Source organism: Muscardinus avellanarius (genome assembly GCF_963383645.1).
Source record: "Muscardinus avellanarius genome assembly, chromosome: 8".
Classification (NCBI taxonomy): Eukaryota; Metazoa; Chordata; class Mammalia; order Rodentia; family Gliridae; genus Muscardinus; species Muscardinus avellanarius.
In genome coordinates, this window is record NC_137794.1 from 74,801,992 (window position 1) to 74,816,492 (window position 14,501).

At 38.2% G+C, this 14,501-nt stretch overlaps 1 protein-coding gene across 2 annotated transcripts in view; it reads right to left on the reverse strand.

Moving 5' to 3' along the window:
- The window catches only part of TBC1D32 (TBC1 domain family member 32), a gene marked incomplete at its 5' end in the record, with an annotated part of 226,159 nt that extends 211,913 nt beyond the window's left edge, over positions 1-14,246 (reverse strand). For both annotated transcript variants that reach the window (XM_080699878.1, XM_080699877.1), the window contains one exon: positions 14,092-14,246. In XM_080699878.1, coding sequence (XP_080556004.1) covers positions 14,092-14,246 — 155 coding nt within the window. The remainder of the gene's footprint in view (positions 1-14,091) is intronic.
- Between the last annotated feature and the right edge of the window lie 255 nt (positions 14,247-14,501).

The window sequence follows — 14,501 nt, forward strand, 5'->3', positions numbered from 1 at the left end:
CTTCTTCTGTCCAAACTTCTCTTCGGAACATCATACCTGTTCGACCTATCATCCGACCCACTCATTCACAAACCATCTTCTCTCCTGACTTAAACTTTTCTGTTAATGGCACCATTATTCAGTCAGAAAACTGTGTATAAAGACTCAGAGTTACTGTCTTGCAACAATAATCTTCTCCATTTTATCCCACATCCAATTAGCAAGTTCTGTAATCCTATAAACTCTTCCTCCACAATTTCCCTTCTCTTCCCATAGTCACAGATTAAGGTTCACATCTTAATAAACTTTATATAAACAATCACAATAGCTATCTTAGGTCATCCTATAAGCCAATAGTTCTAAAATTACCATGGAACAGAATCATCTGAAAAGCTTGTTAAAACACAGATTGTGAGGTCCAGCTCTCAGAGTTTTGGATTCAGTAGAGAAAGGGTGGGGATAAAGGATTTGCACTTCTAATATTCCCAGGTGCTGCTGATGCTAATGCTAATGCTGCTGATCTCAGGAAAACAATTTAAGAAGCACTGATCTAGACAGATTCTCTATGTAGACCAAGCAAACTATTAAAGTTCTTGGAATTCCAATCAGCAAATTCCTACTCAAAGAAATATAACCAAGACTAAAACACTGTGTTAACCTAAAACATTAAAGAATGACTGTTTATTTAATTGTATTACATTAAAAAATTTAAAATACATAGGATTATTTTATGGTCCTCTGTATTATTTTTTTCAAACAGACCAAGTATCAGTACCAGTATCTTAAATAAGTGAGTCCTGTTGGAATTTTAGGACTCACATGGCACTAGATTTTAATTTTAGCTCCCCTGCTTATTAGCTATTTGAGGCTATATAAATTATATATCCTCTATGAGCTCCAATTTTTTTCCCTTTACAAAATGAAAACACACCTACATTAAAAATTATTATAAGAGATTCTAGATAATATATACCCTACATCTTAAACAGGGCTTCGCATAGTTAAACAAACAGTAAGTGGCTATCATTATTATTATTATTATTATTATTATTATTATTATTATTATATTTGACACATTTTGCCATTATTATAAAATCTCTTTGATTCCAGTTTATCCAACAAATGTATATCCTATTACTAACCCCACACATGCCTAAACTCCTTTTTCTATTTTCAATAGTTTAATGATATTCACCCCTTAAGAGTTTTACTGCCACTTCTCCTTCAGTAGAATCTTCTACGACCAAAAGTGCTACCTTCTGACAAAGCCTTTCCGTTTTGCCCAAAATCAGAGTGTTTCCCCCATTATAACTCAAAACATTCGGTCTTTTGTATAGTTAATATAATCTGCTTTATTTTCTGCTTGGCTTCTGATCCCTCTAAACTCAGGTTTTTGTTTTAACACCTAACAACTATATACTTATGAGGACAATATCCTATTTCAATACATGCAAACCATATTTACTGATCAAACCAGAGTAATCAGCAATTTCATGAACCCAGATATTTATATTCTTTATATATTTGACAACAGGACAAATTCACCTGTTTGCGTATCACCTGCAATACCATGTCCATATTAGAAACTTTATAAATATCTGGATTGAAATACAGCACGTGGGAAGGGTTTCTCCTTTCATTTCCTACATCAGTGGCTGTCAGATTAGACTCATTTATCCTTTTAAAATATTTTAGTGGTTAATTTCTTATTCATCTAATGCTTTTTAATAAAAATTTTTTTTCAGAATGTAATATTTTTTTTTTTTATTGGTGCACTGTATTCATACATCATAGTAGGATACATACTTTTGTAGACATACATGCACACTTTTCCCAGTCAGCCCCCACCCAATCCCTACCCCATTCTCACCCTATCCCTCCCTCCCATGCTTGGCTTAGTAGTTGACATCTAGTATTATGGCAGTTTATCTAAAATTAAAAATGATAATCTCACATAACAGTTTCATTTGTCTGATACCAAGTTTTTGATGACTTAAATATAACATTTCAATATTTCTTTTTGCTTTCTTTCTTACCAGAGAATATTTTTTTCTATTTTTTAGGTGAAACTATCATATATTTATATATTTATTTTTCAGAAAAAAAATCTATCCTAATATGGAATATGGACTCTAGGTACCCAAAACGATCTTGAAAAAGAACAAAGCTAGAAGATATATATTTTCTGATTTCAAACCATATAAAGCTACAATAATTGAAACAGTGTAGTACTATTCTAAAGGCAGATATATAAACCATTGGAGTTAAATAAAAGCCTAGAGCTAAATTCTTCCCTATATTGTCAAGTTATTTTTGACAAGGTTTCCACGAACATTTGGTGGTAGAAATAATAATCTTTTAACTAAATATTGTTGAAACATAATAATTACATGGAAAAGAATAAAGTTGGACCCTTACCTAATCCCATATACAAATATTAACTCAAAATAGATAAAAGACCTAAATATAAATCTTAAGACTATAAACTTTTAGGAGAAAATCTGGGTCATTAAACCTCACAACATTGAAATTGGCAGTGATTTCTTGGATATGATTTCAATGACACAGGCAACAGAAGAATATACAAACTCCCTAAAAAATAAAAAAATATTGTATATCCAAAGACAATGTAAACAGAGTTAACAGTTACTAATAGAATGGGATAAAATATTTCCAATTGCTATATCTGAAGGTATATTAATATTCCAACTAGAAATCCTAAAAATTAACAACAATAAAGGCAAACAATACAATTTAGAGATAGGTAAAAGACTAAAATAAATAATGAATCTCCGCAGATAACCAATCTTAGTTGTCTGTTGGATGGAAAATCTTGTTTCTCTAGTTCTGGAGTGTGTTACCTATTTCTTCTTTGTAGTTAATCTCTTTGAGTATTTTCTCTAGTGCTGGTTTTGAAGACATAAATTCCTTCAGTTTCTGTTTGTCATGGAAGCTTCTTATTTCTCCATCTAATGATAGAAAGTTTTGCTGGGTAGGAAATTTTTGGCTGGAAGTTGTTTTCTTTCAGAGTTTGGAATATGTTACTCCAAGCCCTTCTGGCTCTCATGAATTGGTTTGGGAAGTCTGGAGTGATTCTAATTGGTTTACCTCTGAATGTCACTAGGCCCTTTGCTTTTGTTGCCTTTAAGATTCTCTGCTTGGCTTCCACATTGGTCATTTTGACAATTATGTGGCGTGGGGATCCTCTTCTCCGATCCTGTCTAAAGGGAGTTCTATAAGTTTCCTGGACCTGTGTATCAACCTCTTGCTCTATGTTTGGAAAATTTTCTGCTATTACTTCCTTGAAGAGATTGTTGATCCCTTTAGTTTCACTTTCTTTTCCCTCCTCTATTCCAATTATTCTTAGGTTAGCTCTCTTAAAATGGACCCATATTTCTTCAATATCAGATTCCTGCTATCGGATATTTTTTCCTAGATTAGAAGCTATGCGTTCATTTTTGGATTGCTCATCTTCTAAGAGCGAGATTCTGTTCTCCATGTGGTCTAATCGGTTGTTTGTGCTTTGTGCTTTGAATTGAGGCCTTTACTTCATTAATTGCATCCTTTATCTCTTTTTGGCTCTCTCTCTGAGTTCTTTTCGAAGCACCTCTATTATTTCTACAGTTATTTTCCTGATTTGATCTTCTAGAAATCTCTGATTTTCTGTTTTATTGGGTTCTGATGTTGTGGGATTGTGGGCATTCATTGCTCCAGTATTATTCCTCTTTCCCATGATTTCGCAAGTTTGTGCCTTCTCTGGGTTCTTCCCTTGGGTCACTATGACTTCACTTAAGGTGTTCTGGATCTCGAGTCAGTAGTATCTCAGACCCCACTACTCCTTTACTGGGTTATATCACAGAGTCTCCAACCCAGAGAGTCGATAGAGGCTGCTTTAGACTGTGGGGGGTGCCAGGTTGCATGTTCTCCTATGGTGTGGTATCTCTGCCACCGCCCCTACCCCACTGGGTCAAGTCCCAGGGAGTACAGTACTGGGATTTCTCCTCTGTGGCCCGCAATTTGACTCACTGTTCTTGAGTATGCAGATGTAGCTGTACTGGATTCGGTGAATTCTCTGCTGCTGCCGCCAGTGGCAATATGGCGCCGCTGCTATGCCCTGCGTACTTCTTGGTTTTGATTTCCACTCTGAATCCCTGCGGCGTGTGCTGAGCTCAGCCACTGGGTGCTTTAGATTTTACCTGCGGCGAGAAATCCCGCCTGGCTGTTCCGCAGCGGCTCACCTCGGCTTGCTGTAGCCGTCCGGTGAATTTGCCACTGCCGCCAGCAGTATGGCGCTGCTGCCGCGTCCTCGGGCGTGAGGCCAGTTATCTCCTCTCTGACTCTGAGCTCTGTTCTCAGTCCGCTTTCTCTCTGCAGTCTGGTGATTTTTTTGTTTCTCTGGTGATGGTGTTTTCTGGCTATGAAAGGCGCTGATTTTGTGGTAATGGTGACTGGTTGTTAGCGGGGCTCTTAAACCCCGCTTTTCTAGGTCGCCATCTTCCCGGAAGTCCAGCCCATTTTCAATAATTTCAAGAAACCATTAACCATGTTAATTTGCATATAAGCAGATGAAAAACTAACTTGTGATTACTAAGGCTGTGCTAAAAACTTTACTGATATTATTTACCAAATGACAGGCAAAAAAGATGATTCTTAAAATCTGGCCTAATCCACAAGCTACCAATTCATTCACTTTAATTCCTATGTTATTCTCAAAATCTCACACTCCCTCAAAGATGTAAAAATTCCAGATGTTTACGTAATAAGATATTTTGTAGTGGTAACTTGAGAGTAGGAAAGGAAATAAATTTAATACTCATTTTTACCAATTTACATATTATTTGATTTTTCTCATTTAGGGAAATAAATTTATTACAATTCATTTTCTCAAAAATTTTAACTAGTATTTTAAACTTCAAACTATAATTTACTTCAAATCTTAAGTTAGTTATTGAATTTACTTTAAAATGTTAAATAGCAATACTCAATGGTTAGCTAGTAACTACAAAGCTTTAAGGGAATAAAGGAAGAAGAAGGTGTAGCACAGATGCTACAAAGAGTATGCAGGTAAAGTGAACGACATATAAGAAAGAAAGGGATAAGACTGTTCTGAACTGGAGAGGACAAGCCCGAGCTCAAAGGAAGCTTCTACATGGCTCCAGACACTTGTCTCCAAGCCTACTGTTAACCTTGTTATTTTAAAAGCAATTTATGAAAAAAAAATTTAATGACACTATTGCCAAATGAATGCACCAGGGAAAATAACGCTTCAAAGAGGGACATATAAATCTAGAAGGGTCAAAGAAAAATATATTAAAAGTAAACAAATAAATCTAGAAGGGCAGTTAATTGCTAATAAGAAAGACATGTGGGTATTATCACATCTCAAAAGTAATTCAACTAAAACAAGCAGCAATGTGCCTGATCGTTTTATTTCTCTCCCTACTGTTGAATATGAAATTTTTCATATTGACATAAGAACGGTTTACCAAATTGAATATAAGAACATTCACTTTGTTTTTGTTTTTGTTTGTTTGTTTGTTGTTGTTTGTTTTTTGTGTTTTGGTGGTACTGGGGATGGAACCCTTCTACCTCCAGGCTACACTCCCAGACCTATTGTATATTTTATTTGGAAACAGGGTCTCTTAAGCCAGCTAAGGCTGGCTTCAAACCTACTCGATCCTCCTGTCTCAGCCTCCCAAGCCTGGGGATTACAAGCGTGCACCACTACGCCCAGGTAACATTCACTTTTTCCATTCATTTTGTTGTTGCTGTTGTTGTTTTGATGGTAATAGGGATTGAACTCAGGGGCATTCTACCTCCAAGCTATACCCCAACCTTTCTTATTCATTTTAAAAGAATCTCATTAAGTTGCTGAGGCTGGCCCCAAACCTTTCATATTCCTGTCTCAGGCTCCCAAATATTGGGATAAAAGGCATGCCCCACCAGGCCTGGGCTCATTCTTCTACGGTCTTCTAACTTAGATTCCCTTCCTCCCTCCCTCCCGCCCTCCATTCCTTCCTTCCTTCCTTCCTTCCTTCCTTCCTTCCTTCCTTCCTTTCTTCTTTTATGGCACTAGGGTTGAACCCAGAGGTATTCTATGAACCCAGGGTTGTTCTATCTCTGAGCCACAGCCCTAGCCCTATTTTATATTTTACTTTGAAACACAGTCTTGCTAATTTGCTGAGAGCCCCCACTAAACTGCAGAAGCTGGCCTCGAACCTATGATCTTCTAGTCTCAGCTTCCAAGTATCAGGATTACAGACCTGTGCCACATTGTCTGACCCATTCTTTCTACTACAGCCTTATTATTAGATTTTCCAAGAAAATTTAATTATTGTTTTTCCATAATAAACTTCTGACATGTTCAAGAATACCTGACATGTTTTAATGTCAACATTTGAACATATTTTAGTATCAAGCTGACATTAAATGCAGAATATATATATATATATATCCTTATACATAAGAACATAAAACATATAATTAGTACAAGTTTGTAAACATCTACATAAAATTATCATTAATGATGCTTTAAAAAGATATTTTAACTTTTTTTTTCTCCCAGACCTATTTTATACTTTATCTAGAAACAGGGTCTCACTAAATTTCTGAGAGCCTCACTAAGGAGCTGAGGCTGGCTTTGAACCTGTGCAATCTTCCTGTCTCAGCCTCCCAAGCACGGGGATTACAAGTGTGCGCCACCATACCCAGCCTTGCTTTAAAAAGATATATTAGCCGGGCGTGGTGGCGCATGCTTGTAATCCCCGCGCTTGGGAAGCAGAGACAGGAGGATCGCGCAGGTTCGAAGCCAGCCTCGCGCGCTGGCTTAGGAGACCCTGTTTCCAAATAAAAATGTAAAAATAGGTCTGGGAGTGTAGCCCGGAGGTAGAAGGGCTTCCAGGAACCCAGTACCACCAAAAATAAAATAAAAAATAAAAAGATATTTTATTATTGTAAGTTATGAATTGTAATTGTAATTGGGAATGCTTAAAATAGGCATTTCAGAATCACAAAATAATATGACAAATTTAATCTTGTATATCATCAGTGTAAAAAAGATATGTGCAGAATGAGCTTCACATCAACAACTGTTTAGGCAGAAGAAAAAGCTTCTGTCTCATGATAAGCAGTTACTAGAAATGCATTAATTACAGAAGCACACATTGGTAATTTCTCTTTAAAATGTATCATTACAGAAGAAAATTTACTTGAATTTATCTCTTAGGCATAGTGAAGTTTACTAATTAAAGAGTCACTGACAAAATCAGCTATACAACAAAGAATAAAGCACAATAACTATTAGTGTTCCTTCTGCATCAGATTCAAAATATTGCAGATGAGAAGCTACAAAGGTTAGCCTCTGCATTAAGGACTATTATAGTCATTAGAATTCATAGGTATTTTTAAAAACAGCATAATTCTCACTGAAGTGCAAGTAGCTCTAACTCTGGCCTGAACAATGGTTATGCATTGAAATCGCGGTAGTACAAGCTTGTAATCCCAGTAACTGGAAGGCTGAGACAGGAGACTCCAGCCTCAGCAACTTAGTTTGGTCCTCTGTAACTTACTGAGACCGTTTCAAAACAAAAGAATAAAATATGGCTAAAGGAATAGTCCCAAGGTAGAATGCCCATGGGTTCCTTCCCCAGTACCATAAACACACAAGAAAAGTCCTGCCTCTAAGACAATCTCCTGCAAGACCCCACAGGAAATTTTGATTCATTTTTCATAATGCTCAAGTATCAAGATTTTTTTTTAAGTGGCCCCCAGCTGATTCCAGCATAATGAGGTTGAAAACCAATGCTACTTGTTTTCTAGTAAGCCAGTCTAGGAGTAAAAATTTACATTATATATATACTCATAATGAAAGCAATGTACTCGGCCTCTCTCCCTTCCCACAGGCCTAATATATGCTGCAATTCTTAGAGAAAGGAAGAAAAGCATGGATCTTTTGGAAAATGTGCGCAGTTTAAGGTAGAAAAATAGAAGAGGATATGAAGAGCTGAGCTAGGTTAGCAGGCCCCTTGGGACACATTCTAGGTACGGCTGTATGGCCTATGCTGTAATTTGTCTTCAAAATGTCTACATTTTCTCTCACTTTATTATAATACCTTAAATTACATCATTTATGTACCCAACTGTCTTTAAAAACATTATCACCAAAAGGCCGATTGTTGCAGGTTGTGGTGGCACATGCCTGTAATCCTAGTACTTAGGAGGCTAAGACAGTAAGACAGGAGGATCATAGGTTCAGGAACAGCCTCAGCAAGTAGTAAGACTCTCCTCAGCCTAAAAAGACCCTGTTTCAAAATTTAAATTTTTTTTTTAATTTAAAAAAATTGAGGCTGGGGTTGAACCTCAGAGATAGAATGCCCCCACAGCTCAGTCCCTAGTACCACCACCACCAAAAAAAAAAAAAAAGGTGAACTGCCCAGAAATCTTTAAATCTTTGTTTCCCCTATAAGCCTGTTTAATATGATTTTGTGGGTTTTTTGTCTTTGTTTTGCTTTGTTTTGTTTTTGCTAATAGGACAAAATCAGGTGTAATTAAGGAAACAATGTTCTGAGAGTGGAAATAAAAAGAATTTTTAGGTATGAAACACTCTGGAAGTAAGATATACCCAAGTGACTGAAGAACTTTAAGTGTTCAAGGAGAGTTGAATCAAAAAAGAAAACAAGGAACTTCCGGGAAGATGGCGACCGAGAAAAGCGGGGCTTAAGAGCCCCGCTAACAACCAATCTCCATTACCACAAAATCAGCGCCTTTCATAACCAGAAAACACCATCACCAGAGAAACAAAAAAATCACCAGGCTCCAGAGAGAAAGCGGACTGAGAACAGAGCTCAGAGTCACAGAGGAGATAACCGGCCTCACGCCCGAGGACGCGGCAGCAGCACCATACTGCCGGCGGCAGAGGCGACTTCACCGGACGGCTACAGCAAGCCGAGGTGGGCCGATGCGGAACAGCCAGGCGGGATTTCTCGCTGCAGGTAAAATCTAAAGCACCCAGTGGCTGAGCTCAACACACGCCGAAGGGATTCAGAGTGGAAATCAAAACCAAGAAGAAGTACGCAGGGCATAGCAGCGGCGCCATATTGCCACCGGCGGCAGCAGCAGAGCAGCAGAGAATTCACCGAATCCAGTACAGCTACATCTGCGTACTCAAGAACAGTGAGTCAAATTGCGGGCCACAGAGGAGAAATCCCAGTACTGTACTCCCTGGGACTCGATCCAGTGGGGGAGGGGCGGTGGCAGAGATATCACACCATAGGAGAACGTGCTACCTGGCACCCCCCTCAGTCTAAAGCAGCCTCTATCGACTCTCTGGGTTGGAGACTCTGTGATATAACCCAGTAAAGGAGTAGTGGGGTCTGAGATACTACTGAATCGAGATCCAGGACACCTTAAGTGAAGTCATAGTGACCCAAGGGAAGAACCCAGAGAAGGCACAAACTTGCGAAATCATGGGAAAGAGGAATAATACTGGAGCAATGAATGCCCACAACCCCACAACATCAGAACCCAATAAAATAGAAAATCAGAGATTTCTAGAAGATCAAATCAGGAAAATAACTGTAGAAATAATAGAGGTGCTTCGAAAAGAACTCAGAGAGAGAGCCAAAAAGAGATAAAGGATGCAATTAATGAAGTAAAGGCCTCAATTCAAAGCACAAACAACCGATTAGACCACATGGAGAACAGAATCTCGCTCTTAGAAGATGATCATTCCAAAAATGAACGCATAGTTTCTAATCTAGGAAAAAATATCTGACAGCAGGAATCTGATATTGAAGAAATATGGGCCCATTTTAAGAGAGCTAACCTAAGAATAATTGGAATAGAGGAGGGAAAAGAAAGTGAAACTAAAGGGATCAACAATCTCTTCAAGGAAGTAATAGCAGAAAATTTTCCAAACATAGAGCAAGAGGTTGATACACAGGTCCAGGAAACTTATAGAACTCCCTTTAGACAGGATCGGAGAAGAGGATCCCCACGCCACATAATTGTCAAAATGACCAATGTGGAAGCCAAGCAGAGAATCTTAAAGGCAACAAAAACAAAGGGCCAAGTGACATTCAGAGGCAAACCAATTAGAATCACTCCAGACTTCCCAAATCAAGTCATGAGAGCCAGAAGGGCTTGGAGTAACATATTCCAAACTCTGAAAGAAAACAACTTCCAGCCAAAAATTTCCTACCCAGCAAAACTTTCTATCAAATTAGATGGAGAAATAAGAAGCTTCCATGACAAACAGAAACTGAAGGAATTTATGTCTTCAAAACCAGCACTAGAGAAAATACTCAAAGAGATTAACTACAAAGAAGAAATAGGTAACACACACCAGAACCAGAGAAACAAGAGTTTCCATCCAACAGACAACTAAGATTGGTTATCTGCGGAGATTCATTACTTATGTTAGTCTTTTACCTATCTCTAAATTGTATTGTTTGCCTTTATTGTTGTTAATTTTTAGGATTTCTAGTTGGAATATTAATATACCTTCAGATATAGCATTTGGAAATATTTTATCCCATTCTATTAGTAACTGTTAACTCTGTTTACATTGTCTTTGGATATACTTTTTTTTTTATTTTTTAGGGAGTTTGTATACTCTTCTGTTGCCTGTGCCATTGAAATCATATCCAAGAAATCACTGCCAATTTCAATGTTGTGAGGTTTTATGACCCAGATTTTCTCCTAAAAGTTTATAGTCTTAAGATTTATATTTAGGTCTTTTATCTATTTTGAGTTAATATTTGTATATGGGATTAGGTAAGGGTCCAACTTTATTATTTTCATGTAATTATTATGTTTCAACAATATTTAGTTAAAAGATTATTATTTCTACCACCAAATGTTCGTGGAAACCTTGTCAAAAATAACTTGACAATATAGGGAAGAATTTAGCTCTAGGCTTTTATTTAACTCCAATGGTTTATATATCTGCCTTTAGAATAGTACTACACTGTTTCAATTATTGTAGCTTTATATGGTTTGAAATCAGAAAATATATATCTTCTAGCTTTGTTCTTTTTCAAGATCATTTTGGGTATCTAGAGTCCATTTTCCATATTAGGATAGATTTTTTTTTCTGAAAAATAAATATATAAATATATGATAGTTTCACCTAAAAAAATAGAAAAAAAATATTCTCTGGTAAGAAAGAAAATAAAAAGAAATATTGAAATGTTATCTTTAAGTCATCAAAAGCTTGGTATCAGACAAATGAAACTGTTATGTGAGATTATCATTTTTAATTTTGGATAAATTGCTATAATACTAGATGTCAACCACTAAGCCAAGCATGGGAGGGAGGGATGGGGAGAGAATGGGGTGGGGATTGGGTGGGGGCTGACTGGGCGATGTGTGCATGTATGTCTACAAAAGTTTGTATCCCACTATGATGTATGAATACAGTACACCAATAAAAAAATAAAAAAATTAAAAAAAAGAAAACAAAAATATGAGCACTAGGACTGACCTTCAAGATCCCATCCAACTCTAAAATAAGATTCTATGAGATGTCAAAGACATTCTCCTATTCTTTGCCTGCATAAAGAGTTCCTTCCTCTTAAGACACAGCTCTCAGGCCAATGCTGCTAACATATTATGAATTTTATCATCTTCACTTTTAAGACGACAAACTACTTTTGGGATTATAAATCTTACTTCTAAGCTACGAACAAGCTATAATTTAAAGTCTTTCTGCAGGCCAAATGTAAATTACTTTAGTAAATAATAACTATTAGCATTTGACAATCAGGAAGTAATTGTTTAATCTACCTAATGAATTATTGAGGAAGAGTAAATTACAGTATTGCAAAAGTCATTAGACTTCTGAGAGGAACTACAATGATCCAAAGATAACTTGAAAACAAACCATTTTAAAATTGGTACAGCTAAAGCAAATATGTACGTGCAAGCTTGTAGCCTTAAATTCTTATATTAGAAAAGAATAAATGCTGCAAATTAATGAGCTAAGCATTCATGGCAAAAAAAGGTTCAAAGGTATTCCAGAAAAGAAAAAATAAAGAGCAGAAGTCAAGGAAGGAAAAACTAAGCATATAATAGAAAGGAGGGAAAAGAGAAAAGAGGTGCTTCTTTGGAAAGGTTATAAAATAAACACCTGATATAAATCAAGTGCAAAAGAGGAAATGCACAAGTACAAACACATGCATAAAAAGGAGACATAACTACAGATACTGGAATTATTAATACGTAACAAGATGCTAGAGAAAACCTTTATGTAAATTAATTTGAAAATCTAGATAATATGGACAAATTACCACAATATGTTCTCAGGAAAAATTGATTTGGAAATTCATGTATTCTTGAAACAAATACATGCGGCCGGGAGTGGTGGCGCATTTGGGGGGCTGAGACAGGAGGATCACGGTTCGTGTACAGCCTCAGCTACTTAATGAGCCCCTATGCAACTCAGTGAGACCCTGTTTTAAAATAAAGAATAAAAAATAGGGCTAGGGATTTAGGTACAGCTAGAGTAGGGTGTAGTGGTACAGTGTCGCGCGCAGTGACGACTCTTACACGATCTTCCTCAAGCAGTTTTATTACCCCAGTTTCAATGCTCTCTCAACGCCCTCTCAGGTAAAAACAACATCAGTCTTCTATCTCCTCCCTCATCACTCCACCAACCCTCCTCCGTGGCACTCTACGTCTCTGCTGCAGCACACACCGGTCACAGTGGTGGCTTTGTGAACATGTCCGTCCCAGCTCGGAGCCCAGAGCAGTCCGCCAAGAAACTGCTCTTCCTGCCCACCAACCCTCTTCTCCTTCTCCTTTTTCCCCGCTAGGGCATGCGCGCTTTTTAACCTTCTCCTGGGCGGGCAGGTGGTAGCACGAGGCGTTGCGTCACTAATTATCCGTAAGGCGCCTGATAGGGCTCACTGCGCAGGCTCAGGGCACCGCCAGCCTCGTGAGCCTCGTGACTTGGCTGCAAGCCCAGGCGCCATCTTGAGTCCACACTGGCAACAAGCCTGGGTGCCACCTCGGTCCTGCCGAGTGGGCCCCAACAGTACAGGCCTGTAATCCCAGCCATTAAACTGAGGTGAAGAGGATTTCAAATTCACGGGCAGACTGGACAAAGTGGCGAATACTCTGTCTCAAAAAAGGAATGGGGACTCAATAAGCAAAGCTCTTGGTTCAAGTCCCAGTGGGGGTAGGAGGGGATAAAACTACTATTATTAGGAGCCACCTGGAGTTAGACTTTTAAATTGAGAAGCTTAACTTCAATTATATGAATAAGTCAAAAGAAAAATACAGATCTATAAATATCTTCAGGTCTATAAAGGTCCTTCAGTTCAACATCAAATGGCACCTCTCACTAAACTTCCTTTGTCTACTGCTTCCACATGCAGAGAACTCCACCTCTTCCTTGACATTTATACTCCTGATCTGTATCACAAACATGACCATGTGCCTCACCTTTTTCTAGGAACCTAAACTATTCCAGAGGAAGCTAATCTCACTTCAGTAGTACTCCCTTGCTGTGCTCAGAGTGGTGTGGTTAACTGGTAAAACCACTAAAATAACAGATCAGCAAAGGAACAAGGCTCTCAAGGATAATCGCTTTTAGGTATAGTAACAAGAATCTCTTGAAATAGAAATATTCTTGAAAGAATATAAAGAATTCATAATTAATGTTACCGTGTTCCTCAGAAAGGAAAAATTGGAGAATAAGAACATGTTGATTTTAGCATTAACATGGAGGAAAAAGAGCCAGTCGTGGTGGGCCGGGTATGTAATCCCAGTACTTGGAAAGCTGAGAACATAGAGTGCAGGTTCGAGTCCTTTCCTCGGCAACTTAGCAAAACCCTCAACAACTTGGTGAATACCCTGTCTCAAAATTAAAAAAATCAAAAGCGCTGGGGTGTGTAATTAAGAAACACAATGCCCCTGGATCCGATTCCCAGGGAAAAGAAGAAAAGAAAAAAAAGAGATAAAAAGTAAATTTAAAAATCAGCATTTGGACAAATAAAAGAAAAAAAAACCTGAGTAACTACTTTAATAACTATAATAAAATAAATATTCTTTACATTTTAACCTTTTCTGGATCAATGATTTATTTGCTTAAGAACTTAAAAGCAATTTTACTTGTGAAAATTTTCATCAGTTTTCTCCAGGCGCAAGAGGATCTCCTCAGCACTCTCCAGGGAGGGAGCACCGGTGATTTTCTCCTTCACGCTCTGGAACAACTGCCTCAGCATCGCCTGCAGCATCTCTTCGTCCTCGCCGGAGAAATGGGCCATCTTCGGCCACAATCAAACGCCACCGCCTTTACCTCGGGTCCCAGGACTCGACAAGCATTGCGCACGCGCGCAGCCACCCAATCCCGGAAGCGGTACAGCGTCGTTGCCTGGGAGACCGCGGCGCGCGCTGGGGGTGGGGCTTCCGCGGCCTGTTGTCCCGGAAACAAGTCGCGGTGCTTTGGATAAACCCGGTCTGCGAGACCATGCCTTTGCTGTCGCCTTCACCGGCCCTCGGCAGCAAGACGGTGCAGACTG